Here is a 27803-nt window from a genome sequence, read left to right on the forward strand (position 1 = left end):
AGAAAAACCCCTGGGACCAGGCTACTATCCACGGTACCGCGTATTGCGGAGCTAGCAAAAAAGATTCATGACTCGAGCCACCCCTTTTCAGCAACGCGGTCGATGTGGCAGGGTATTCTGCGGTTACTCCAAAAAATCACTTGCAACGTTGGTATTCTTTTGCATTCTCAATGTTATTGTAAGCTGGGCAAACTCCCATAGGCGGCCATACACACCTTACAACTCTAGTGACCGCTTACAAGAGCCCTCGTAAGCGGCCTGCTCCAGTTCGCGTCCCGAAGGTGTCTTCCACTATAATGTTTACGCCGAACCATGCTCAAGCTTAAAACATCATATTTTGGTAAGCGAGGTTGAACGGAACTTTACTTTAGGTACAGAGAAAGAAAATACACGAATGAGGTTCAAAGAAAATGCGGAGGCTTGTTGAACTGCTTGTTGACTGTAATGGCATGCGGAGCATTTCAAATCAACAACAACAAAAAACGAAGCTATGCGTTCACCTTGTCAAAGAAGAAAACAAATAAATACTCACCTTTTTGGAGAATTACAATAGAAAGGGATTCTACAGCCACAATTTTCCTCCCAAAGCAGAGTAAAAAGCTTCAAAATTCAAGCCCTGCCAACACCGACCCAGCTGAATGCAACCCTGTCACAGCTGTGTTGCCTCCCTTGAGTAAATTTGTATCACGTGGAACACCTCGTGGAACCAGTTGTTATAGAAGTCATGTAATCACCATGAAAAGACCCTAGAGCTGTACCACATTGCAAATGGCGGCCTTTATCTTCTGACAGAAATGAAACTTGTCGACAGTACCATTCGAAGTTTTCGAGTAGCGAAAGTATTTCGAGAAAACAGTGATCGGATTAATCATATAGACTTCTCACCAAATGGAGAGACTCTTATCACGAGCAGTGATGATGATTCAATTGTAATTTACGATTGCCAGGAAGGAAAGTAAGCTAGAAAAGATCAACAACTTCAGCTTAAGCTTATATAACTTAAGTGAACTTATATTTAAGCCTTTCTGAAAGGTTATAGCTCACATGGAAGGAAAAAACACCTTCCTTGTTTAGTTTTTCCGGAAGTTCCTTGATTGAACAAAAGAGAAATTCGAGTCCTCCAAAAAGTTAATGCTGATCTTGTTTTTGAACTCTTTTGTCAATTTCACAGACCAAAAAGAACCCTTTACAGCAAGAAATATGGCGTCGCTCAAATCCAGTATACACATGCAACAAACACAGTGATTCATACATCGACAAAGATTGATGGTAAGCCATAAAGATTTAGCAGAAATGCTTAACATCAGCTTGCTCGCAGGAGCTATAGGTAATGTCAATAACAATGCAATAGGACATAATCATAGTCTAAGATTGGAGGATGTTTGTAAGCTGCAGGGGTTTAAAGTTGATTTCGCTCCATGGTTATATCACTCCAAGTCAGTTCACTCCAACTAATAGTTAGATCTCTCCACACAAGTAACCGAGCTTCGCTTGACAGTGGATGAAAGAGCAAGGAATAATCTACCAGTATATGCATGTTGGAGCAAACTGACCTAGAGCAGCTTGGAGCAATCTAGCCATGGAGGAGAGTGACTGCTGCAGGCCATTCCACTTTATACCCTGCTCCTTGCAGAAAGTCAAACTTTACCCCCCTCCCTGCAGAAAGTCAAACTTTACCCTCTGATGTCCAAGCCCCCTCCAGACCAATGCAATTTTTTGTTTCCCCTCACCTCCAAGAAAAGCTATTTTTCTTCCAAATTCCCTCGCGTTTTGTCAGAAGATCAAACAATATTAACAGAGCAGCCCCCGCAGAAATGGCTTTCTGAAGACCCTGCAGAAAATCTTGTAGATGTATAGGAACAATGAAATTTTAAAGTGAGTTGAAACTTTTACAACAAAAGATGCAGATTTTGTTTCACATGGTGGGACCCAGGGAAAGCATGTTTGTTAGAAAAAGAGCAACCATAAACAGGCTAACTTGGGAGCTATTCAGGCTAACCTAAGTCATATTCAGGCTAATGGGAGCACCATTTAGGTGTAAAAGTAGTCTCCATGCTGTGAATGACATACACTGATCCTGTACAACCCTGTTGTATATTAATTTAATATATCCTCCTAGAAAATATCCATGCCCTTCCCACAGAAGGTTTGATTTTCCCCCTTCTCCCCATCCACTCACCTTGCAACAAATTTAAGTCACCATTGTTGTTTCTTTTGTGGATATTTCATGAAAGCAAATCATAGAATCCTTTAGGATCCTTATGGAACCTACCAGCAATAAAATGTTAGACAAGATACAAGACATAGTTTAGGATCCTTATTAATACGATCTTTTTCCTATAAAATTTACATTTGTAAGATCCTAAAAGATCCCACAAATTCCTGGACAATTCTGTAGATTCTAGACAGGAGGATATGTTGTGCTTTTAAATTTGGCTCTGATCTAGAATTATTTTGTGCTCATTTTGGAAAGAACCCCTTTAAGATCATACAAAGCATTTTTTTTCTAATTAGTGCAAACTTTCCTCTCTTTGCAATAGACACCATTCGTTATCTCTCTCTCCATGACAACAAGTATCTCAGATATTTTACTGGTCACACAAAGAGGTGAGGTTCTGAATTTAGATTTTTTTTCCTTGTAATATATACATTGAAGTCTCCAGACTTGTTGGTATTCAGAAGTCTGGAAAATCAGGAACACTAAAGATGATTTCTGTGGAACATTCCAGCAATAATGGCAAAAATTAAGTTATCAAAAAAACCTCATGGCATGGTAATACTTTGAAAGCAGTTAAGAAGAGCTTAAGCTCTCAAGCCATCCCTGCGAGAGAAAACTGAACTTGAAGTTATCCGTACTTCAATTAAAACAGACGTTTCACAATAGTTAAAAACATAATAACACACGCTTTAAGCATTCTTACGAGGTTTGACATTAACTTTCTCGCGAATGCTTGAGAATCTAATTGCGGGGTCAGTTCAAAAAATGAACTAAAGTGAGTTGTTTTAAATAGTATTCCAAAAGTTACTGTGCTATGAGTAGATTTTTAAAAGAAAGTGAAGAATGATCATCGCATCGAAAGAAGAAGCCTGAAAAAAATCAGGGCTGCAACAGGATTCCATTGAAGCCCTGATTTTTTGCAGGCTTCTTCTTTCCAGTTGCTTACATTGGAAAATTTACTGCGATGATCATTCTTAACTTTCATCTACAACCGCAGTTCAAATATGAATTATTTCATATATACTTCACATCAGTAGATTTTTAGTTGATAATTTTTGTACTTATTGCTCGAACTTTGAGTGGAATTAGGATGATGAAGATGAGTGAGTGATTGTTGTAAAGTTAACCATATAGTGCATATAGGTAAAGTCTGCATGCAAGCCACGTGGCCCATCAGGCCGGAGCTTATCCCAGTTTCTGTAGCTTGAAGCGACTAGGAGTATTTCTACTCCCCCCTGGATGGGATGCTAGTCCATCGCAGGGTTACCCCCAGCATTAAGTTCGCCGGTACCCATTTATACACCTGGGTGGAGAGAGGCACTGTGAGAGTAAAGTGTCTTGCCCAAGTGCATATATTGTGTTATAATTTCAAGATACTTTCAATAGGCACTTGCTTACCTGAGCTTTGCATTTTTTGTAGAGTGATGACTCTTCACATGTCACCTATGGATGATACTTTTGTATCAGGATCATTGGACAGGACTCTAAGGTTATGGGACTTGAGATCCCCAAACTGTCAGGTACAGACTTAATTGCTGAACAAAGATATAGAACTACATGTGGACACTATTTATACGTGGCTATAGGATAATACCTGAGACTTTCTTATGAAAAGCCTTGATGCAAATGAGGTTCCTGTTCAAACTCGGGTAAAGAATAGTTGTGGCCTTAGTGAGGTTGATCGTAGTGTGATTTCCTTGGGTTCTCTCAGTTTTTGAATCCTATTTTTGTTAGTCATTAAGGCTGTGCATTGGTCAGATTTGTTTTGCAATCAACATTGTCCCCTATGGCTGTACATTTATGTAGTCATTTGTTAAATCATACCATGCATTAGAGATGGTTACTACATGTTTGGAGCCATGTGTCTGTCTTTAATCACCAAGAGATATATTATGCTGATTTACTTTCGCTTTTTTTATCAAGGGATTGATGCACGTGAATGGGAGACCTGTTGCGGCTTTTGATCCTGAGGGTCTCATATTTGCTGCTGGTGTGGACTCTGAAATGGTGAAACTATATGATTTGAGGTCATTTGATAAGGTAATCACTTATTTAGTACATATGTCAGTACTAGTACACTATGTGATATAAATTATGGTTTATGTATTGTTTGAAATTGAAGGATGGTAAACTTGGTTTTACAATTGATGTCCATAGTCGATGACACATTCTTGGTCATAACCTTAACTCTTCTTCCATCTCTGTGGAAAAACATAGATGGGTTTGTGTTTGTATATGTTGTGGTTCGATTTTTACCTCTTCTAAAAATTTTTCAAAAATTAATAGTCCTTTTCTTTACTTTCTTTCTTGGGAGGGTGGTTTAAAAGAATCACAAACAATAAGAAGTCAAGAATTCTTGATTTTTACCCTTCTACTTCATATAATAAATAATAATTCTCCTTCACACCACTCACCCCTACTCAGTCCCTAACCCTATCCTTAGCCCCCCTCCCAACATTTATCGTAGTACTCCTATTTTACAACAAGCCTATTTTTGTTCCACCTAGATTCGAAAACCCAATCTCTGACCCTGTATTCCACCTTCATCTCCACTAGGCCATGAAAACCAGTCACTGTAAATTTCCTCAAGATTACATTTGTTGGCCTAGTACGTTTTGAAAACTGGGCCGACAAAATTTAAACCAGAAGCAAGAATTGAACCTTAAAATGTACATTGGAGTGTTTTCTTAACACACACACACTTCTGTTCAGGAACTACGGAATATGCTGGGGAAAACACTCCAAAACCAAGTTTGTGGAAGCAACTTTAAAATTAAAAGAAATGTAAAGTACAGCTGACAATCTTAATAATATTTTTGTTTTAATCTATTATTTCAAGGCTTACACTATACTGAAAATGTCAACTCTTTTCAGGGCCCATTTTCCACATTCCACATTCAAAATGATCCCAACATTGAGTGGACAAGTGTGAAGTTCAGTTCAGATGGTAAAATGATCCTCTTGGCTACAAATGGAGGAGTCATTCATTTGATTGATGCATTTCAGGGAACACAGCTTCATACATTTACAGTGAGTACAAATGTTGCAGTGAGGGAGATATTATTTATGCTTACAGGGTTGTTAAAGGTAGCTGGCTGCTGACCAAAGTTACCATCTACTTCATGATCTTGGACAGCTACTCTGCAGGTTATTCATACTCTTCAAAGGAGATGGCAAAACCAGCCATCTGTTCCAGCATTTAAGACATACATATACATGCATACTTCGAAAAGTTTGCCTACTTCAAAAGTTTGCATCAGCCCTAAGCCTTGTTTCTGTTGGTTGAAAATGTAAAATGAAGATGAAGGAATTAAAATAAAATGGTTCACTATCAAAAACACAAAGGATGGTCTAAATAAGTTAGCTTTGACTTTCAACTGCTAGTGGCCCATTTGTTCCAGTAATGGTAATAATCTACCTCTGACTGAAATTAATCAGTTGCTAAATGCTTCGAGAAGGTGAGAAGCAGCTCTAAAGGCAGCTGTAAACTAATTCTACTCAGATAGAGTGTAAATTGAACATCAAGAAAAAGAAAACCAACATACTAGTGTTTCATTTTCAAAATGGTGGCGATTTAGATTTCACATTTGTCATCCTTTTGTGTCAAGTAAAAAAGTAAGAGTTAAAAAAGGTAAGTATTTCAGCCGATGCATCAGTAGTAGGTCGGCCGCTGTGTTGGTAGCGTGTCATTGGTGTGTCCATAGTATGTCAGTTGATGCGTCAATGATATCAGATTCTTTACCTTTGCCAAATTCTTTTTAACTGTAACTGTTTAAGAGCTTTAGCCCTGCCAACTGGTAGTTGGTGATGTAACTACAGTAATTTTAAACTTGGAAAATATTATTTTCCAAATGTTAGTGGTGGAACTATTTCACTCCATCACTCCTTCACTCCATCACTCCTTCGCTCCTTCGCTCCTTCGCTCCTTCACTCCTTCACTTCCCGTTAGACATTTGGAAACCTGGGGGGACTCTCACATGAAAAGGCAAGGGATACTCATCGGAAAATGTGAATTTAACTCCTAAGGGAGATTAATGGGGATGTTGCTCAAGCTTCATTAGACCCCTAAAAGAGACCACTTAAAATGGAAGAGGTTCGATCACTAGCCACTGTTCAAGAAAGGATCCCATGCACACTTGTAGACCCGACTCATCTACTCAAGAGATCAGCAGAAATCAAGCCTGAAAATGTTTCTTTTGTTACTATTTCCTCAAGTGCACCCAAAGGAGACTTTGATAGCTAAAAATGGTGACATTTCGTCATCAACACCCTACGTAAGACCAGAATCCTTGATTTTTACCTGACACGACAAGCATCCCCCACCTTTTCATATAGGAGTCCCCCCGGGTTTTGAACATCAGCTGTCTAAGGCCGTTTTACAGTAGCTTGCAGTGTGTCAAGTTAGTTATTTTTGAGAGGTAGAAGGTATAATGATTTTTTCATTGTAAGGAAAATACTTATGATTCTTCCTTAGTGATTTGATTCAGGGAAAGTGTTTGTGGTTTTTCCTTCTCAAATAAACCTACGTGATATTTTGAGTTCAAAAGCAATTGATATAAACAAATAATTAAAGGCTCGAGATGATTTTTTTAACACAAGAAACACAAACACAAACACTACCTTTCGGTAACTGGTTTCTTGACAGAAAAAGAAAAACAATGAAGAAAAGGGAAAATAATGTAGTCACCACTAGGATTTGAACTCTCAATGTCCCGCATGGCGAGCCAGCACTTATCACACTGCGCTAACTGTGCATCAGTTACCGAAAGGCTAAAATATTGATTATTTATTTACATACCGCAGGCTTAAGTGTTTCATTCAGTCTATACCTCACTTTTGACCAAACAAAATGATCTTGCTATTTTTGACTACAGCACTGTGAAGACATGTACAGATACACGCAATGTAAAACATGTAGGCAGGTCTGAGTAACAAACAATTTTTTTGACGTTGAACTTTTTCATTTTGCAAATATCACAACACACCGCTGAATGGAAAAGGCTTTATGGGCTTGTTCAAAAGCTAGACTGCCCTCAAATCACAAGTAGTTCCTTAATGAGCAATGCCTCATAACACCCTTTCATAATTTATTTTCCAAGTTCAGTGGCTTGCAGCCACTTTGATTACTTCCTGATACCTGTATCAAGTGTGTCTGTTAAATATCTATTTTTACATTTGGTAGGGTCATTCTGTGACAAGATCAACTCCAGTTGAAGTTTGTTTCTCTCCTGATGCTCAGTATGTCATCTCAGGTACATATTTGACTGCATACTGCAATTTTCCAAATTGTACATTCAGCAGTTCCAGAAAATATTCATACTTCCCCCACAGAAAGGATTGGAATTCCTGAGGGGTGGGGGGGGTTTCTGTAAGACCAAAAAATTTAGAGAAATGTATGAAGCTTAATTGAAATTTCCAGTGGGGTGGAGGGTCTTAGAAAAAACCCCTTCCGTTCTTTATACAGCCCTTTAGGAATATGATCTCTTCTCTACATTTCTGCTGCAAACTTTAGAGTTTTTGGGTTTGTTTCTTCATACAATTAATTACTTTTCATTTTAAAACAAATCATTTACCTAGTGCATGGCAGTTAGTAAAAGAAATTAACAGTCATTTTGGAAGGGTAAAATTTTAAGTTCCAGATACTGAAAATACAAACCTTTTTTCAACAGGCTCTCAAGATGGGCGTGTCCATGTGTGGGGTTCAGACAGTGGTCAGAAGCTGACTGTGCTAGAGGGAAATCACCCTGGACCTATTCAGTGTGTTGGGTTTAATCCTAAGTACATGATGTTAGCTAGTGCTTGTACTAATATGGTAAGTTGAAGTTAACTTTCATTTTCCTTTGTTTCAGACAAGGAAAAAGAAAAATCAGTGGAAAGTAGTTCATTGACATATTGATAATGCCATAAAATCCTGCATTAAAGCCCCCCATGGTTATAAGCCCATTCATTTTGCGTTTCTTTGCAAACATCAAAATTTTTAATCGAAAGTCACAGGGTAATAGGGTTATAATAGGGTAATAGCTTGAAGTGTAACGATCAATGTTAGATTAAATTTGTTTCTCAGATACATTTTATCTCACTGTTCTGAAACATTTTTTTATTCCGCTTATATGCCCCCTGGATATAAGTTCCCTGTTTATAAGCCCACCCAAAACCTGTTATAAAGTCATATAAGCCCAGGGCTTTAACTTGGGATTTTACGGTATAAGCCCCGGACTTTGCAGCTGTTATTTTGGTCATAAAAATAAAAATAAAAAATCATCATGCAAGGCATCTCCCCACCAATGACTGCTTAAACTCAAACCATGTTCCTTGCCTTTCGTTTTGTCTGCAGCACCTTCGGCACTTGTCACCAAAATAGTTACATCAACTGTTTGGCAAAATGTTGCTAGATTGCTTCAATAAACTTGGATGCCTTATGTACATAGATTTTGTTTGCAAAATTGATTTTCATATTCAAGCATGTTTTATTTGAGTAAAACTTTCTATTTCAATGCCTGGACTGGTGACTACATCAAATAATAAGACCCATTTGACATTGTAGGTGCTAGGGTCGTGATACATCACCACTTTTGATTGGTGTAGTGAGTACTCAGTGATGCTCTGCATGACTGGCTCAAGGCTATAGTATTGAAACCATGGTGTCCAAAAATGTGGAAAAGAATACGTTTTGCATTTATACAGCCATTGGGCAGGTGTATAACAACCCAAATAACAGCTGCAAAGGAACTATAACATATAGATGGTGGCAGTAAACTGTTATGGCAACTTTGTAAAATGCAGGGGGGGAGGGGGTGGTCTGCAATAGACTAGTATCCCCAATAGGGTGAGTTGTTAAGACCAGGATGTGATTTGGTGGTTTTTGTCATTTTGAGTCAAGTGCAGACTTACAGTACAATGTTTGGCCAAATGCTGCAGTTTATAAAAAGAGTATTTTTTTTTTATATGTAAACTCAATAAAACAGCCATTCAGTGCACATAAAACAGAATTCCTGTTCATTTGGTCATTCTTCAGTGAACCCTGATGAAAAATGCAGTGCATTTGTGTGAAAATCCACTCTTTTAAAGTATGTTTTTGCTCAGACATGTAGTGATGTTGTGACTGATAATTTATTGTAGGCATTCTGGTTACCTAACTTGGAAGAGCTGGATGAAGCAAGCAAAAGATCATTGCCAAGTTAACAACAAACAGCCTAGAGCTGTTGAGTGTTAATCAATGCAAGACCACATGGCCGAATGCAAAGTTTCCCACAAGCTCTCAGTCAAAAAGCTTATGTTTAAACCCCTCCTTGCTGTGGCTCTTGCAAGTAGAGGAGGCTATAAAAATGTTGTACATAACATATTTCGCTGGATCCATGGTTTTATAGACTTCAATAAATACTTGGGGTGCTGTAAATTTTTGTTGTTTTTATTGTTAAAGTACCTTCATTTCACAGTTTTGACTTCCCAAAACTGTTACTTTAAGTTCTGGTCTAACCTGTGATCAAGCATCTGTTTGCCTTCCCTGGGTTTCAATACAGGTTATTTCTGTTCTAAAAGATGATGGGCCCACGTGGTGTTAAAACCATTGGAACTAACAATCTGTGTAGTCAATTCAGCTGCCTCAGTGCACAATGTGATGCAGCTGTATTTGCAGGTTATAACTTTGCATAACTTCTCTCATTTTGTGATGTTTTGGGCTGTATTTTTGGGCTTAGAAAATGCCCAAGTCTGTGCAGTATGTCAGAACCCCATCACAACCAACCATAACTGCTTCCATACTTGAACAACTGTCACATTCTATATGGTTTGTAGAATGGTGCACAGTAAAGTAGTTTTTAGCTCTTAAGGGGTTTATGGAATTTCATGTCATTGATCAGGTGAACTGTTGAAGCTGTGACAAGTGACTGACTCCAGGAGGTACTCCCTTCCACTAGCTATGTGTCTTGTACCAAGTGGTAGAGCTGATAAGCTGTTTCAGTATGAAAATGGGTCATAGATGGTGCCATTTAGGTCTGAAACTGGGTGTGGATTTCCCTTCTGGTTAAAACTTGGGTATGGTTTCCATTTCAACAACTGGAGCATATTTAAACAAATTCGATACATTGACATATGGTGAAATATCTTCTGTTATGACACCAAAGATAGGTAATGATGATGCAGTTGTTACCCTTCATAACTTTTCACACAAAGCTTCCTTGTTTGCTGGGAGGAACTTACCGAAGCTGTATCCGTCAAAGTAATTCCAAGGATATTTTTAAATTTTGCTGGTCATTTTACTTGGGACAAAACCAAACATCAAAACATAAGATGCAAATGTTAAAAATTAAGAAATAGAAAACATGTTCTGTGTTTCTGTCAAGTTATAAAAACACGAGTTGAAGTTTGGCAGAATGAGAAATGCTGTGGGAAAAGCTGACAGGCCAAACTTCCTTGAGTGTTTCAATCTATAACTTGATAGAAACACAGAGAACATGTTTTCTATTTCTTTCAGAAAAGTCTGTGACAAAAAAGAAAACAAATTCCCTTTCTTGCGCCATAGTTACATCAACAGCTCATGCTAGTTCTGTTTCTATCAAGTTTTAGTATAAATCTATTAAGATTCCATCACAAATGGCATTCTCTGATTAGCTACGTTACTCACGTATAGTCACTAGCATAGAAGCAAGCGCTTGTTAACAAATTAAAGGCTGTTTTTGTGCGTTTTTGAAGTGTCTGTGAAGAGGATTTAGATAAAGTTTTGAACGACTAGTAGATTTATACTAAAACAATTAGATTATTCTCCCTTGATTTCTATGCGTGATAGTTGACTACTATGGTGTGATAGAAATCTCAAGTTCATACTGGTAATCTAATTGTTAAATAGAGTAACAATTTTAAACCAATCAAAGTGCTTAGTTTCTTTGGGCAATTTTCTTACTAGGAAATATAACATATTACTTGCTTGAGATGTATAATGTGCATCATCTCAATGATGGAAGAAAGAAGTTCTTGAATTGAAAAATATGTTCGAAATATATGACAGGGCATTTTGTGTATTTCTGGACATTTTTATGTCACGATAATCCCAAGTTACATGTACCTGAAAGTAATGGTGTAGGATTTCATGTTCATTGTACAAATCTAATTAAAACAAGAGTGTAAGAAAAACGTTTATTCCATGTACAAGTATGTACAAACTAGTTCAATAGTACTTTACAATTACATGGTAAATACAATGCTCTATTGTGCATAAACACTAATTACTAATAACTGGGAGGTCAAGCATCACGCTTTACTTGCTACAGATTCTGGTTACTTTTGCCGCTAATGATGATATTGAAAGAGGAATTAAAAACAAACCTGAAATTACTAACTTTCAACTATCAATAACAGATGGCAAAAGCAGGATATATTTTTCCCATTCATGAAACAAAACAAACCAGATGCTTAATCTCTCAAATATAATAATTTAAGATTACCCCTCATTGAGTGCTAAGGTTAGTTGAGAGTCAGTACATACAAGTGTGCACATTTTTTCCTTACAAAAATAAATCTAATCCTTCAGTCCTAGAGCAAAGGAAATTTGCTTGTAACTGCCAGCAGTTCCCTTAACACCAATCCAACAAGCCACCCTCATCAAAGTAAAATAGTTAAATTACTTGTACAATTGCAACAGTTTTCAGTTCTCAGAAATAGTCTGCAGGCTTGGACTTAACGGAATTTTGACTAGCTGTTAAAAACTGCATCAAAAGAGAGATTTACATGACAAATTCAAGTCTTCCTGGTAGATTGAAGCAGAAGTAGTCCTTTGTAGTTACTATAATTTCCTGTTCTTAACTCAGCTTTATCTTTTGTATGAAGTCAGAAACATTCCAGCCCCACTTCTTCAATGAGTGAATGACTTATCTCTGGTGACAAATTTCTGTTTTCATATAGTAGGCCATTGCCAAGTTGCCTTTTTCCTCAGTTTCCAAACTAGTTCTTTTGCAAACTTTTTCTACCACATGAAAATGAGTTTGATTTGCATGAACATTTCACTTTCACACAAAAGCAGAAGAGAACTCAAAAACAGGGTATTGTGACTGGAGTTTCATATACCATAACACTTAATCTAATAATGTGTCTTAGTCCATCAAATTCAGTTATGTCTGTACTATAGATGAATTTTAAGGTGACAGTAATTTTAAATTAATCAGAATAGCAACGAACTTACAAACATTTCATTTAAAGTTGTCTATTGTATTTGAACAGCACTCATATGAGCTATCTCAACTAGCAATAACACTAGCCAATCCAATTTGATCATGATAAACCTATAATGCCTCTTTTAATTTAACCCTGAGGCAACCCTAATCATTACTAAGTACTGAACAATACCCCTATGAACAATCTGTAAATGTTGTAACCATGTTGCCCACTTTCCTTGTGACAGTTCGGCAACTTCTGCCTCCTGAAAATTAAAAGACAAATTGATTAAGAATGAGCACCTTGATCCATAGGAAAGGTTGATATTGTACAAACTCTTGGGTATATTTAGTGATAAAAATAAAGTCTGCCCCAGACCAGTGGCACAGAACCAGAGTTTATCCTGTTTTCTGTAGCATGAAAAAACTAGGAGCAAGCAACTCTCCCTTGGATGGGATACTAGTTCATCACAGAGTTACCCCATGCATTAAATTTGACAATGGTGGAGAGAGGCACTCTTTGTGTTAAGTGTCCTGCCCAAGAACACAACACAATGACCCCAGCCAGGACTTGAACCTGGACCACTCCATCCAGACTCGTGCGGCCTGTTTCTTGAAAGCCCCAGAAACTTTTCAGGCCTGCAAAGCCATTTTTAGATAATCTGTATCTAAAAACAGAGAGGTGTATACACCTGAGACTCCTCGTATGAAGAGAACCTCTGTCCATATTAACATCAATAAAACAGCTCCGTAATCATAAGGTTTGAGATTTTGCTACTGCTTTCCGGGTGCAAAAACGTTTCAGGACTTTCCTGAAACAGGCCCAGCACACAAACTGTTGCGCCACTGCACCTCCACATGTTTAACCGAGACTGTCACATTAAATTTGGACATGACTGTTGGTAGAATAGGCGAGACACAACTTGAATTGAATTCCTATCCTCCACTTTTCATGAGTGTAAAAGCAATCTGCAGATTTCCACTTGCTGACTTTGATGTAATGAATAAAACATACATGTCCAAACACCAGCAGTTCACATTATCATTGAAAAAAATATATTATTGAAATCAAAATGTCTAATATCCGAAGCATAATAAGTCTACAAGCTTATTGCTTTACCCATATTACACATGTCAAGTGTTAATTACTACTATTCGATTGGAAATTCAAGGGCCACGGGTTTGTCAATCGTAAGACTGTTGTGTGTTACCCTCGTTAAACAAAGTTAATTTATTTTATTTATTTATTTATTTGTTTATTTATTTAAGGTACACATTTTTTTTTATTTACTTACTTGTTTGGCGAAACTCTTCATGTCTGACATTTCTGTGAACCCTGTCTCCTCTGTCACTTGAATATAAATCTTCCCTTTGTCTGCTATTATGGAAGTTGTCCTCACCAAAGAATGAGTCTCCAAAACCACCAAATTTAAATCCACCAAAAAAATCATCCTCCTCTTCATCCTCATCGTCATCACCAAAGAAATCATCAAATCCACCTCCAAATGAAAACTTAAAACCATTTCCTTGTCCACTTCCAAAACCAAAGTCAAAATCTTTAAACAAGTCATCAAAGCTTTTAAAACTTCCACCCTGACGGAAGTTGAAGCCATTATCATTCATTCCTTCAGAACCAAACTGATCATAATCACGCCGCTTGTTCTCATCTGATAGTACTTCATATGCTGAAAGTATAAGAGTAATAATACTTATCATGTGTACAGCTGTACCTTGCTATTTCAAACTCTCAAGGGAAATGAAAAATAGCTCGAAATAGCAGGAGTTTGAAATAGCCAATAGTAGATGACTGAAGGGCAAATTCAAGGTTGGTTTTAAATTCAAAATGACAGGGAATTCAAAATAACTGACTTTGAATAATGACCTACAGGGATATAATAAATGAGCAGGATCTTCTTACAAGGAAGGAAACAGGGACCTGAAATCCAGACTTTTTCAACATAATTTTCAACTTTCCAGTGCTGAGACTCCGATTTGTAGAGCCTAAAAGTACATGTCCTAAAGCTCTGATGTCTGTATATTTTTCTCCTCAAGGTAAAAACACTTTATCTACATGTAGTATATCAAACTTAAGTTTCACTATAGCGCATAGTCCTTATAAGTGTGACGGTGATTCACCTTTTAAATTTTAAGACTAATATAGACTTGTTATAGAAACAAATATTTAATACATGGGCTCAAGATTTCAAGTCGCAATAACTGTTCTTATGTCTGGTCCCAATTGCGAAGAATGTACTCAGTTTTTGGGTTGCAACATCACATGGACATGTACTATGTAATTGAGATATATTACATACACTGAAAGGACACTGAGAAAGTGACAAATCTGACAATTTTGCCGAGAAACAGTGACCCAGTTTATTGTAAACAAAGCTGCAATTCCTTGGTTTACTATCATGCCAGTCTTAAACCATTTTAATTTGTTAAGAGTAGAAAATAGCATGCTCAATTAAGCAATATGAACCCAAAGACTGGCAATCCACATTAGAATTGACAAGCAAAATGGGAAATGTACCAGAGATTGTTGTGCAATCCACAAGCACGCTGTAATGTAAACAAAACTGCAATTAAAAGGAATTACAAGTTTCAACGCATGAGGAACCTTCAAAAGGCATCTTTTCTAAGAAAAAAAGGAAGCAGTTTCGTTTCCCTGATAAATGTCAAAAAGAAAGGATGACACTTAATCAAATCAATGTCAATTTCCATGGAAGTCATGGAAAAGACACGGGTTCAAATTTTGAGAAGACTGAATTTTCCAAATTCACAATCCGTTTACAACAAAATATCACTGCTCGTTTTCAATAGTTCAAAATGAAGAAACAGCAAGAAAATTAATGACCGACTACTCGTACTGTACATTCCTGCTCAATATTTTTGTTTTTCTCTCTCTTGCTAGAGATCGAGGTGAAAGGATATTAAACGCAACTTCAAGAGTGTAATAGACGTCTCAATATCTACCTACCTTCAGCAATTTCGCGGAATTTTGCCTCTGCATCTTTAGCCTTATTTTTATCGGGATGATATTTCACAGCAAGCTTTCTAAACGCTTTTTTGATCTGTCTGTCGTTGGCATCTCTCGGTACTCCCAAAATTTTGTAATAGTCCTTGGCAAGTGCCAAATCGATAACAAGAATGCTGAATGCTGCCGTAACTAGTAGAATAAGATTGTCGCAATTCATTGTCCTTCAATCTTCAAGTAAGCAAGCCAACAATCAATGACTGAACAATGTCCAAGCTTAAACACAGACCAAAGGCAGTTCTGCTGAGATTAATTTCCAAACGAACGTGTAGTTTGATAGAAGACTCCTTTAGGCTTGAGTATACGAAGCGTTACGTGATTGGTCAATTTGTAGGGATGACGTTGACTTCCGCCTTTATCTCCCACAAGCCTTTGCTGTCGATTCACAACCAAAACAAACATGGCGGACGAGTCTTCAGATGAAGAGCTAAACGTTCAAAATGGCTACGATGGTGAACTGGAACTTTACCTTGGCGGCAATTCTGGATCAGATACCAGTGATTCTGCAGGTAATTTTATTGTGTGAGGGAAATGGCTGAAGGAAGCAACGAGGAATTAGATAAATTATTGTTTGGTTGGCTGCAAATTTCAATGATGATTTTCAGCGTGCGTCTTACGCCAAAAATACGATTTTTGACACCTGTATTCCATTAAGTGGAGAACTTTCAGCTAAAGGTTCTAAGGTACATGTGAAGAAATGTATATTTATATATCGATCACTCCTGGAAGTGAAAGGATTGATCCAGATCCACATTTGTTTTCTGAACCGGCATTCAGACAAGATGGATGAAATTATTAATCAATGATAATAATCTTTGGTGAGGATGCCGAGTTCACTAAGAGCTAGTGATTTATAGAAGGCTATTGATGAAAACAATTACTTAAATGATAAAAGTTTCAAACAATTAGATGTAGATGCTAAAATAATGGTCGTCAGGGGTGGACTAGCATCCCATCCAAGAAGAAAAGCCATAATCCAGTTCTTTACAAGGGAATATATGAAGATCATTTTTTTGAACTGTGGAGAAAGATATGAAGACATGATTGATCATTGCAGTTATCCACACACTTTAAACACTTGTGAAATTAAAGCCTGAAAAAAAAAACAATCAGGACTGAATGTGATTCAAACCCATGAACTGTGGGATCCAGTGCAGTGCTCTACCATCATCATCAATCGTCGTCGTTGTCGTCGTCGTCATCATCATCATCATAATAATAATTACAATATTTACAGAGGATATCACCAAGCTAACACTAAGTTAATTAGGGTGGTCCTCTATCTACATTACTACAATTTACTATGTGGAATTAAAAACTGAAGCTTAAAAATTTAAAATTTTTCTCTCGCTTCCATCTGAGCTATCAAGCCAACTGGGAGCTGGTCACTTTGCGCACACTGCACTGGTATCGCCAAGGTCATGGGTTTGAATCCCATTCAGGCCTGAATTTTTTTCAGGCTTTAATTTCACAACTGCTTAACTGTCAAGTGCGATGATCAATCATGTCTTCAAATCCAGTTCTTTATTACTACATACACTGGATAACAACAAATTTAAGCTACCTTACATTTTAGCTAGAATTTTATTTCATCCCACCCCCTAAATTTTCTTTCTTTTTCTTTTAGCTGAAATTGTTCAGGAGAGTGATGACAGTGACGGTCATGAAATAGTGAATTTTGACCAGTCCCTTCCCACAAGACACCAGGTAAGAAATGCGCTAAAGTGTAAAGGTCCAGTAATAAGCCCTGTGAAGACAAGAATAATCCTCCACGCAAAATTTAAACTGTGGTAACCTCTGATCATACTGTAAAATTCCAAAAGTAACAACTCTCATTACTTTTAGAATTGTCAGCCTTAAGGGCTCGCCATTCTTGGGAAGTTGTTACTTTAGGGGAGCGGAAAATATTATTAAATATAGAGTTGGTGCAACTGAGTTCTTTCTACAAAATGAAAGATGGAAATTCATAGAAACAGTTTTTAAAGATAAGATGAAATTCTTTGTTACAGTTTAAATCTATGTCGCCATCATATGGGCGGGTTGTCATGTCTAGACCATTTTGTAGGTAGTCTGCAAGAAAGCTTGTCAGATATTGTTAACTGTCTCTACTTCATGACACATTACTATGTTAGTCAACAATATCTCACTTCACTAATCAAGTTTTCAGTTTTAATTTGAAGGAAAGTTCCTGTTAGTACAATCCTGTTGTGTGATGAAAATTCTATCATATGGATTTTGTTTTAACACAGCTCAAAATAGATAAAACAATTTGATAGTTTGGGATATGCACCTTAAATGTGGGATATGCACCAAAATGTCTGATAATTAACACTTGCTACCCTTAGAATTATCTTATCATTGGAAATTTACGATATTATATTATTACGATGAGTTTTAGAATACCGCAGTTTTATCATGGCTACTGATGGTAGCTCCAATCTCATTAGTGTGACATATACATGAACAGGGCTGTCAATAAGAGCTGTAACCCATGCATGACACCTATTATGGCTGAGTATGCATGATGGGCTTTTGATGGTATGGGTGTACTGCCCCATTGTTGATACAATTCACCCATAAAGTAACAAGTTTGTGATAGCTGTGAAGATCAAGGGTACAGGTGGATAAAAATGTATTTAACAGCCCTGCATGTTTATGATCATTAAACCAAGAGGTTGTCTATGGAACCTAAAACTACAGTACATAACATTTCTTTTGAGTGAAAGAAAGATCCTACTCTATTGTATTTGCAGTATCTTGGCGAAGAAATGGATGAGTTCAGTGGACGCACATATCATGAACCTGGTACACACATCACCCTTCCATTGTTGATGTTACCTGGTTTAGTTTTGGTTCCTGGACAAACACTTCCTCTGCATTTGTTCCAGCCACAGGTAATTAGATGTATGGTATATACTAATATGTTACATTTAGAAAGCTCCAGGTTCCGACCTCTTGCATTTCTGGTTGAGTGTGTTCACAATTTCTTGCATTTTACTTGAGAGCATGATAATTAATGTCACAGCCAATGGAAAATCCAGCACTCATTCCATCAAGGCTTTTTAAAACATGGCAATCAATAATATTGTAAATTCCTGATACTGGAAATAGAAAGACAAAAAAAGACAGGAACAGTGATAGATAAATAGATAAGTCATTTTCTTCTTTTTCATCAATTCGGTGTTCTTTGAAATATCCATATCCCTCTACATAACGTTTTTGGTCAGATGCCCCCCCCCCCCCCCCCCAATCCTGTTGGAATTTCCAATTTAGTTTCATATAATTTTTCTAAAAAATTTTTGCATTTTAGAACCCTTCAACTGCTTGGAATAACTTGCAGTGGTCAGGGTTATTTTCATTTCCTTAGTGGTTTTAAGATACCTTGATTGAAAGTCACTTTTAACAAGGTTTCACCAATTCCTCGGGTGCGTTGTCACTAACTAGTTTTTTTACTGTTCCTTAACTACAGTCAGTGGCAATGATGAAAAATATCATCGAAAAAGACCGGACATTTGGCTTGGTAAATGCAAGGTAAGAGACTTGGGAATCCTTTTTTTACGACTTTGGGCAGGAGCATTTTCTGCAGCATTGGGGGCCAGGCACTGTGAGTACAACAACATCCTCTGAATGGGATGCTAACCCTCAATCTCAGATGGAAATGTTTGGACACCAATCAAGTTGTCCGTTTCTCCCAACTTACAATGTTGAAAATCTGGTATTTTTTTTCTTTAAATTGAAAAAAAAAAACACAACATCCAGCTGAAGTGTCCCTGACCCTGTGTTTACACTTGAGCGTTTACCGAGGTAAACATTTACTGACTAAACCTTGGTAAAATAGTACAGTGTTTTTACTGCCTCAAATAACCAAGTTAAACCTGTCATCAGTCACAATCAAATCAAATTGGCAGCAAATTCTAAAATCTATGCATAAAATGCCCACGTTCAAAAGAAAAACTGTGGCTCTTGTAGTCCTCATGTTTTATTTTCTTGTTCTTGAACAGCAAACTCAGGACACAAGATTTTTGCGGCACTTACTTTTGCAGCACCTGAAGAAATCGAGGCGAAAGCAATTGATTTTGCAATTGAATTGTTCTTCAAAAGACCAGGCATGTTAAATGTGCGCAGTCATGGCGAAGAAAACAATTCTGGTTTGAAACCCTTTTGCGTTGAAATTTTGTTGAAGAATTGTGGAAAGAGAACTTCAGAATATCTGGATGTACATTCAAATATATTGTCCAAGTGCTTTGTCCAGATTTGGCAAAGAACGGTTCTAAAATGTCTTTGTTTTTGGTCTGACTCATGCGTAGATCAAAAACAATCGTTGTTGAAAACGTGGTCATGAAAATGCGATCAAATGAGACTGACCAGGGGATGTGGAATACTATCCAACAGAAAGCAGATAATTTATATCATTCATCTCGACCTTGGTTTCCAACGTAAACCATGTCTGATCACAGGGCAAATCAAACTTTTACCCTGGTTAACTTTCTCGGGCAGTGTTCACCATGGTAGCAATTGGTGTTTACACACAAAAAATATTTACCTACTGGTAGGTGAGTAAACTCCAATACCTCGATAAAACACTCAAGTCTAAACATGGCATGACCCAACTACTTTTGTCTGGGATTGCTGATCCCAGCTTACCCCCACCCCCCTCCCCCAGCATATTGTCAGTTTTTTTTATTGCCAATTTGACAGTACTCACATGTCTCCTCAAGTGAAGAAAGTTACTGTGGAGTAAAGTGCCCTTCCCATTAGCAAGAGGCAACAACCTGGCCAGGGCTCAGACTATACCCTCACAGTTTTTACACTGCGATACACTAAAATGCATTAGGTTCCCTCGTATCCATGATTAGCTGGCTAACAAGTACAGGTCCTTGAAATTCCCTTTCAGTGACCCCAGCTTATGTAGCGTATGTACAACTCGCACAGGTGGCTTTTATCTGATTTGTATCAAAGTGGTATAAAGAGGCGTCTGATACACATTTTTGTCTTCTTAGAATGACCTTTACTTTTTTCATAATTTATTATCTTTTTTTTCAGATATAGCAACTACCAGAGCCAGTTGTTAGCTGCCATTGGTACTACAGCAGAGATTTTCTCCATGAAGGAGGAATCAGATGGAGGAATTGTAACACTACGAATCAAAGCTACAGGCAGACAGAGATTTAGAATTAAAGAATTGCGTAGACAAGTTGATGGGTGGGTTGAAATACCTTACACATTTTTGATCCAATCAAAATTTCCCAAGCAATGGGTCTTCAACTTCAGTAGTTTATTCAACATTGCTGAAATTAAGGCCTGAAATAACTGTGGTTTGCTAGGACAAATGTGCATAATTCTTGAAGGATATTTAAGTGTCGTGTGCTAATGGACTTGAGGATTTACAGCGAGCATTTATCAGCATCAGTGTATTTCTTCACTTTTTTCTCCTTACAGTGTGTTACAGGCCACAGTACATGTCTTACCAGAAATCAACCTTCCCTCTCATCCTGAAGGTGCACTTTGGTCCTGTTATCATAAGTTTGGTTGCCAGGCAACCACTGCTGGCAGCCTTGAAAAACCGTACCAGGTTTCTTCAGGAAAAAACCGACTAGGGAAGACCAGATACCAAAAGGTGAGCTTCCACAATGAGGGTGAGGTGTCTGAAGAATTTGTGATGTCTATCAGATTCTTCTTAAGAATCCATATAGTTTAGAGCTGACCTCATCACAGTATCCTCACCACTTATTCTGACCCTTTTTCGCCATCTAAAATTTTGCTCTTTAAATGTTCCCCTTCCAACTCAAACCAAAACAGAAACATCGTTCAAAAATTTTAGTATCTGAGAGTTGACAGATGCATAATCTCATTTCTGCAAAAAATAAGAAACTAAGTGTAATGACCCCAAAACATAACAGGAGAGCTAGAAATATTCTACAGTAATGGCATAGACACCAAATGCGAAGAACAAGAATGGACTCAGTTAAAGCAGAAAGTTTTAAGCTGAGTGTTTAAAAAATGGTTGCTGAGGAAAGAAACTATGAAGCTACTGATGCCAAAGAGACCCTATAATAGTTACTTAAACTTGCTTTTATTCTTCAGGAAAACAATAAATAAGTGCAGAAATGTTTCATTTCTCTAGGTAGCCACCAGTCTAAGCTCATGGCCAGGATGGGTGTATCAACTGTACAATCCAGTAAGTTTGTAAACACCAGGTTATCGCTCTCAAAATTTTCACTCTTACAAAACATCCCAGTTTTAACAGTTTTTCTGTTTGTTTGGCCAAGTTAAGAATTCTTCAAGACAGTGGTCTTTAAGTGTTCTTATTTGTCATCATATTTTCTGATTCTATTTTCTAATCTGATGCTTTTGAGTCCCGGGGTCAAAATAAAAACTCTTCAGTTGTTACATTTGAGGATTTTACTTTGGGAGAATTTGGCTTCAAGTGATGCACATATTACTTGGCGTGCAGCAGAGGTAGTTGGACCCAAGATGCTAGAGCATGAACTAATGAGTGAGAGTGCAGTCAAACCTCTCCAATACAGATAGCAAACAGTCAAAGCTGTGTGTCCATATTTTGCAGCTGTTTATGTTGTAGAGGTAGAGATTGTAAAAACTCTGGTTTCTCAGGATTGTCCATCGGCATTATGGAGGTGTATGTAAGAAGAGATTCGACTGTCCATTATGACATTCTGTTTCTTGTTTGTATTTTCAAGAGTAACAGGGAAAAGGATACCAAAGATAAGGATATGGGGGGGATTTAGAGGGATTTGCAGGATAACATGACTCTAGCAAGTTTTGCTTGTACATGTAAAGTTTTTTCAACAGCATCAACATTATCATTATTATCTTGTCCATTTCTCCATCTTATGCATCAAGTTGCTCGGGAGAATTATCAAATACACTTATGTACCCTGCCCAACCTCTAGGATGGTTGGTGAAGACCACACCTTTTTTTGGTTTAATTACTTTCTCTAAGATGTCTTCATTCAGATGTTCTCCTCGACAATTACTTTTCAGTATGTACTGATGGAATTGATCAAGAAAGAGTTAAAAAGTTGGAGTGAAACTCTGAGGATTGACAATGTTCCTAAAGCACCAACAGGTTAGTGTGGGTCCCAGTCATGTGCAGTAAAATCAGGCAGGGAGACATTCATGTACAGAAAATGACACTCGTGAGATATTCACACATCATAGGGATGTTGTATAGCAACATGGTAACAAGACGGTGATGTGACCAATTTTGTTAAGCTCTTTTTATGTGGGTACTTTGCAACTGACAAACATACTGTACATTATAGCTGTAACTTATTTAGATTCACCTTTGTATTATAGGAGCTTAGCCATGGTATTTTGAGTTATTTTTACCACATGCTAAATTACCTTTAAATTGAAGGAAACCTGAAAATAGTAGTTTACTGAGAAAGAAAAACACCAAAGAGGTAATAATAAACCATAAAGGAACAAGAATGGTTAAGGATGGAGAAGACTAACACAGATTACAAACGACAAACTTGAAAAATGTGGGTTAAACTTTTCACGATCCACAAATCGTCATGTAGCTCTTTTATCTACTGGTCTAGTGGAGGATGCGATATATGGTGTTTTTTTGTAGATTTCTCATTTTGGGTAGCAGCCAACATGCCTTTGGATGACAGCCTAAGACTTCAAATACTAAGCATCAACTGTGCTACTGAGAGATTGCGAAAGGAGCTTGAAATTGTGCGAAAGGTAATTTAATACATGGTATCTTTACAAACCTGTAAATCTCCTGTTTCTTGTCAAGAATGTTTTTTTTTCTGAACTTAATGTACCTCTGTGTAACATACACATTCATTTTGTTTAACTGAGTTTTTTTTATTTTCACCCTGTTTGTATTGAGGTACAATCTCCATTTGCACAAAAATATGCTCGGATATTTGTCTTTGGATATTATCTGTTCCTCAAAGCTCACTGTCTTTGCTCTGGAAAAACTGTTTGTTTCTCGGAACATCTTTTTTAAAGTCAAATGTGTTTATTGTGTTTATTGTCCTTCAGATATTTTTTGCAATAGGTGGGTTCTCATAAGTTGGGTAATATCACTCACATATTCTCCAGTTTTAGCTGGGGTATATTCAGTCACATGATGCTTTTAGACCAATCTCATGCAAACAAAAATATGTTATGGGTTATAACTTTGGATATTCTGTTTTTTTGGAATCCTTGTGTAACTTTTAAGTATTGTTAAAACAAACGGTGAATACCACCATCTGATGATTTACAGCATGGTTTTATTCCTTCCAAATCCTTGCACCAAGTATCAGACAGTATTCAGTTTTATAACGCCTGTTACAGTTTTTTTTTGTCTTGATTTCAGTGTACCGTCTTGTGTTGCCGCGGTTGTGACACCAAGATCGTTGATAAAAATGATTTGTTCAGGTAAGATTCCATTTCTTGAACGGGACTAATTCTGAATTTTTACTCTCTTTTTCTTTCCTTTAACAATTTTATATGTAGTATCCAGGTCTTGTTGAAAAACTTACTACGGTTTTCCTTTCTCTCGTTTTTCAAGCGTTTTTTTTTTACTGCTAATTTCATGTTATAGCTCAGTTTTTTTATTGTACAAAAAAAAAAAAATAATAATAATAATAGATTTGTATAGCGCCATATCCAGGGCTCATGGCGCTTTACAGTAAAAAATGTTATTAAAAATAAAATTTACATTAAAAATTTACATCAGTGATAAAAAATTACTAACAAATAAAATAGCTAAGCTGTAAAAATGAAAGTAAAACTAAAAAAACAGAGAGAAATGTTAAATACATGTTATAACTGTTGAATCTGAATGGCTTATCTGGAGTAAGAGAGCATGAAGGGTGAGATAGTTAATCCCTCGTATAGACCTTGTTGCTATGGTGATTCCTCTCAAGTTATTTTTAGACATTGTACTCGGTTCTTTCGCGGACACTGTTAGCACGCGCGTTGCGTGGATGTCTTCGTGATGGATGAGAATGCGTCTAAAAGCGAAAAATCCAGGTCGCAGAATTGACAGCTATTTCCCGCTATTTCCAACCCCTCCTGGGATTTTTAGTCTTCATCTTCTCTTGTCTGGCGTTGTCAGAATAATATGGACGTCTGACTGCACGAATTCTAAGTTTATATTCTATGATATCTATTTACTAGTTATTGTCAACCTCGGGGTAAGTTTTTCGTCTAAAATTGGAAAACTCAGGGAATTTAAGTGTCATACACTTTTTCCAAGCATGCCCTTCAAAGAGAGGAAACAAATTCAAATAAACAGCTCCAGTTAATGGCAGAGTGGAAGCCTAGAAACTGTCCCCGGATTACGAGACTGAGGGAGGCAAGCGCGCTAAGCAACTCAGGTCTCGTCCACACTACATCGGAGGAATTTTAAAACGTAGCAATCACCAGTCATTTTGGATTTGTGTTTGAGGAAAACTTGGTCAGGGAAGTTACATGATTATGGTGACGCCATTATTTTCTAAAACTTCCGTTTTCAAAATGTTTTCCGTCCACACTAAAACTCAAAGCCGGCGTTCTCAAATTCCTCCGTTTTGAAAAACGTTTTCGAAAAGCTCCGTTTTCGTGACGGATTAGTGTGGACGGTAGGCCTAACCGTAGAAATGAAGCTGCGTTTTCAAATTTCTCTGGCGTAGTGTGACCTCTGCCTCGACTCCCTGTATTCTCATTCTCATAGCTGACGTTGAAAGAAAATTAAAGCATTCGGTAGGGAGAATTACTATTTCGTTCATGTTCCTCTTCAGCATGTCATTGGATGGTCCGTTAGGTGCATACGTGAATCCTCATGGCTGGGTTCACGAGGCACTCACTTTTTATCGAGCCACTGGCATCAAACTGAGAGGCAAACCCACAGCAGAGAACAGCTGGTTCCCTGGGTAAGTAAATACATGTAGTACCAAGAGATTATCAAGGTTCTTACCTTGATAATCTCTTGGTAATACGCAATCATCTGGCCTAGCTTCGACGTCTTCTCTAGTCTTAGCCAATACTTCTCAATGCGACGTTTAAAATCGAAGGTTGATTTTCCCTTGTTAATACTTGATTGTCTTAAATACCTTGTTTCTCAGAAACAAGGTTTACTGAACCTTTACTGAACCTTTAAAACGAATGCATTCTCTGGTTGCAACAGCCAATATATTGTAAGTTCTCGAATGGCTCGCTAAGGTTTCGGGATGGAGGGGGAAATTAAAACGGTCATGCAGGTTAGCGATTTGATAAAACTGGGTTTGTGATGTCAAATTTTTAGCGACTCTACTGAAACAGTTATATGCCCCTGTTTTGTCTGTCACGGGTCGGATTAAGTTGTCTTCTTAAGGACAAGGAGAGCTTTCAAGTTTCTTGAGATCTTTGCCCTCTTGCTGCCGCTGCTCAGTGCGATTATCTCGTGAGAGAGTTTGCTAAGGTTACCTCATGATTCAAAGTGATAAGATGACTCGCGCGGGTTCGGGGGACGAAATTTAGAGCCGTTAGGCATGTCAGTTTCTATTATCATCCCCTCAGCTGCCTACTATGACGTATATGACAAGCAAAAAATAGAATCCCGGACTAAATTTGTTCCATTTTGATAAGGTACGCTTGGACGATAGCAGAATGTGCGCAGTGTTCTGACCACCTTGGATGGCGTTTTACTGCCGTTAAGAGAGGTCTTTCTCCAAGTAAGTTTTGGGGGCTGACGCGGGCTGCGCTCAGACCCACCTTGCGCTACGATGAAGAGGATAATACTGTGGAGACACACACAAGGACGTCATCTACTTCGTCTACTTCTTCTGCTCCATCATCACCGTAATGCGCGCCCAGTGATATGGAAAGTGGTCTACGGCGGATTAACACTGCCTGGAACACTGCGGGAACATGCAACTAAGAGGGCAAAGTCATTCTGCCCTTGGATGGAAGTAATGAATATGTCAACTTCGTTGCCACAATTTCCTGCTTGAACTGCAATCTCAGCACGACTCCTTTAGCAGAGTTTGTTGACAACGTCATGTACAGTTTCACGATAGTCTTTGTGGACAGAGATATCAATAAAATCGGATGGCAAAAGATGTACAGAGGGCAAGTGAAAATAGTCTGTTCACAGACGTTCTATTTCGTCTTGAGTTCGTCGAGATCGCAAGCAAAAGTATCAATCGCAGGGGATTTGAAAAAGCTCGAGCGCAAGGGATGACCCTGGGGAAGGACAAAAACAAATAACTCGCGGCAAAACATAACGTCTGTGGACAGACTAAAGTTAAGAGCAATTGCGAATTAAAGTTGGCATGGTATCACCGCTGGAAGACACAATATTTTTCGACTCCTGGACAGATAAGGCTCGTGTTAATGAATAATGTAAAATATCGGAGGTAACTCAGTACCATCATGAGAGAAGAACAAATCAGTTTAGTGAAAGGTCACAAAGAAAACTGAGTAATTGTATGTTTTGCATTTCCTATTACTTTCTCTGCTATCTTCTTGACTGGATCCCTGACTTCATTGGATTATGGTGACGTATCAGCAGATATACGAGGATTTCAGGGTTCTTAGTTGCACTTGTGAATGGTGTAACACATGTAAGGTAACTCGCGACGCATGTACAGCGGTTTCATTGTATCGTAGACTACTGGCAGTCTGTTTTTCTCTCGAAATGAAGCGGGGATTCTGAGGCGAGACATCATTGTTTCATACTAGAGGAGATTGGGACGAGAAGAAGGTGCGGCACTCGCGAGAAGAAAAACAACCAACCCCTTTTTCTAGTCTCAACCCCTTTTCGTCCATATCGCCCTTATGCGTTCGTGTTCACGGATAAATACCCGTCTAACCCTTTAGAGAAAAGACCGGCTGTCAGCAGTCTAACTGTATCATTTCCGGTAGCATTGGTCTCCCTTTCTGGCACGTAAGTCAATAGAGAGGGGGCCTTGGCTGTGGTCGGGTTCTGTCCTTTACCGAGACAGTTTACTCTCGTGATAGCGGGAAACTGTTTGTGCAACCTGACAAATGTGCTACAGGTCAATACGAAAGCAGTCCGATCTTCCAGGACATGGACCACCCGGGATGGACCAGTAATCCAACTTGATGTTCTTGTGAATATAAGGTATATTTGTTCTTAACTAAGGAAACACTTAGTTATATAGTTGGGTTAGGTTTTTGCAAGGAAGGCAAGTGATCAGAGTATTTTACTGTGGCCGTAGTCATCTTAGTTTTACTTCATCAAGGCCAAGATGAATCCTAAATGTCTAAGTGTTTTTATAAAGTCCTAAATGTCTAACCTTTTTTTTAAAAAAGTGTCAAACCCACAGAGAATTAACCGATCGGCCGATTATTGCTCGTGTGCAATACGGGTGTAAAATTGCAAATAAAAATTTGCGTGTCCATATGATGTAAATTAGTATTATAAGTCGATAATAAAAAGAAGATATTAACATCA

The 27803-nt window shown here is 37.8% G+C and overlaps 3 protein-coding genes across 3 annotated transcripts; 2 read left to right on the forward strand and 1 right to left on the reverse strand.

Annotated features, from left to right (window-relative positions):
* Positions 1–719: 719 nt before the first annotated feature.
* LOC110047682 (WD repeat-containing protein 82-like) lies at positions 720–9614 on the forward strand. The gene is made up of 9 exons (XM_020753445.2): positions 720–955; positions 1172–1269; positions 2541–2607; positions 3639–3738; positions 4142–4258; positions 5093–5248; positions 7401–7470; positions 7888–8030; positions 9338–9614. The coding sequence occupies exons 1-9, from the start codon at positions 795–797 to the stop codon at positions 9398–9400; spliced, it is 975 nt and encodes a 324-aa protein (XP_020609104.1). The 5' UTR covers positions 720–794; the 3' UTR covers positions 9401–9614.
* A 1722-nt stretch (positions 9615–11336) lies between these two features.
* On the reverse strand, positions 11337–15702 carry LOC110047632 (dnaJ homolog subfamily B member 9-like). Its single transcript, XM_020753387.2, has 3 exons — positions 15344–15702; positions 13659–14048; positions 11337–12629 (listed from the first exon to the last, which is right to left on the reverse strand). Exons 1-3 carry the CDS (start codon positions 15558–15560, stop codon positions 12559–12561), a joined length of 678 nt encoding a protein of 225 aa, XP_020609046.2. The 5' UTR covers positions 15561–15702; the 3' UTR covers positions 11337–12558.
* A 60-nt stretch (positions 15703–15762) lies between these two features.
* Positions 15763–27803, forward strand: LOC110047567 (protein cereblon-like). The gene is made up of 12 exons (XM_089273702.1): positions 15763–15909; positions 17028–17107; positions 18154–18294; positions 18870–18931; positions 20444–20602; positions 20840–21017; positions 21525–21578; positions 22403–22487; positions 22998–23113; positions 23739–23800; positions 25147–25278; positions 25973–27803. The coding sequence occupies exons 1-12, from the start codon at positions 15801–15803 to the stop codon at positions 26187–26189; spliced, it is 1395 nt and encodes a 464-aa protein (XP_089129828.1). The 5' UTR covers positions 15763–15800; the 3' UTR covers positions 26190–27803.

This window comes from Orbicella faveolata, unplaced genomic scaffold (genome assembly GCF_042242905.1).
Source record: "Orbicella faveolata isolate gen_17 unplaced genomic scaffold, um_ofav_v1 contig_35, whole genome shotgun sequence".
In the NCBI taxonomy this organism is placed as follows: Eukaryota; Metazoa; Cnidaria; class Anthozoa; order Scleractinia; family Merulinidae; genus Orbicella; species Orbicella faveolata.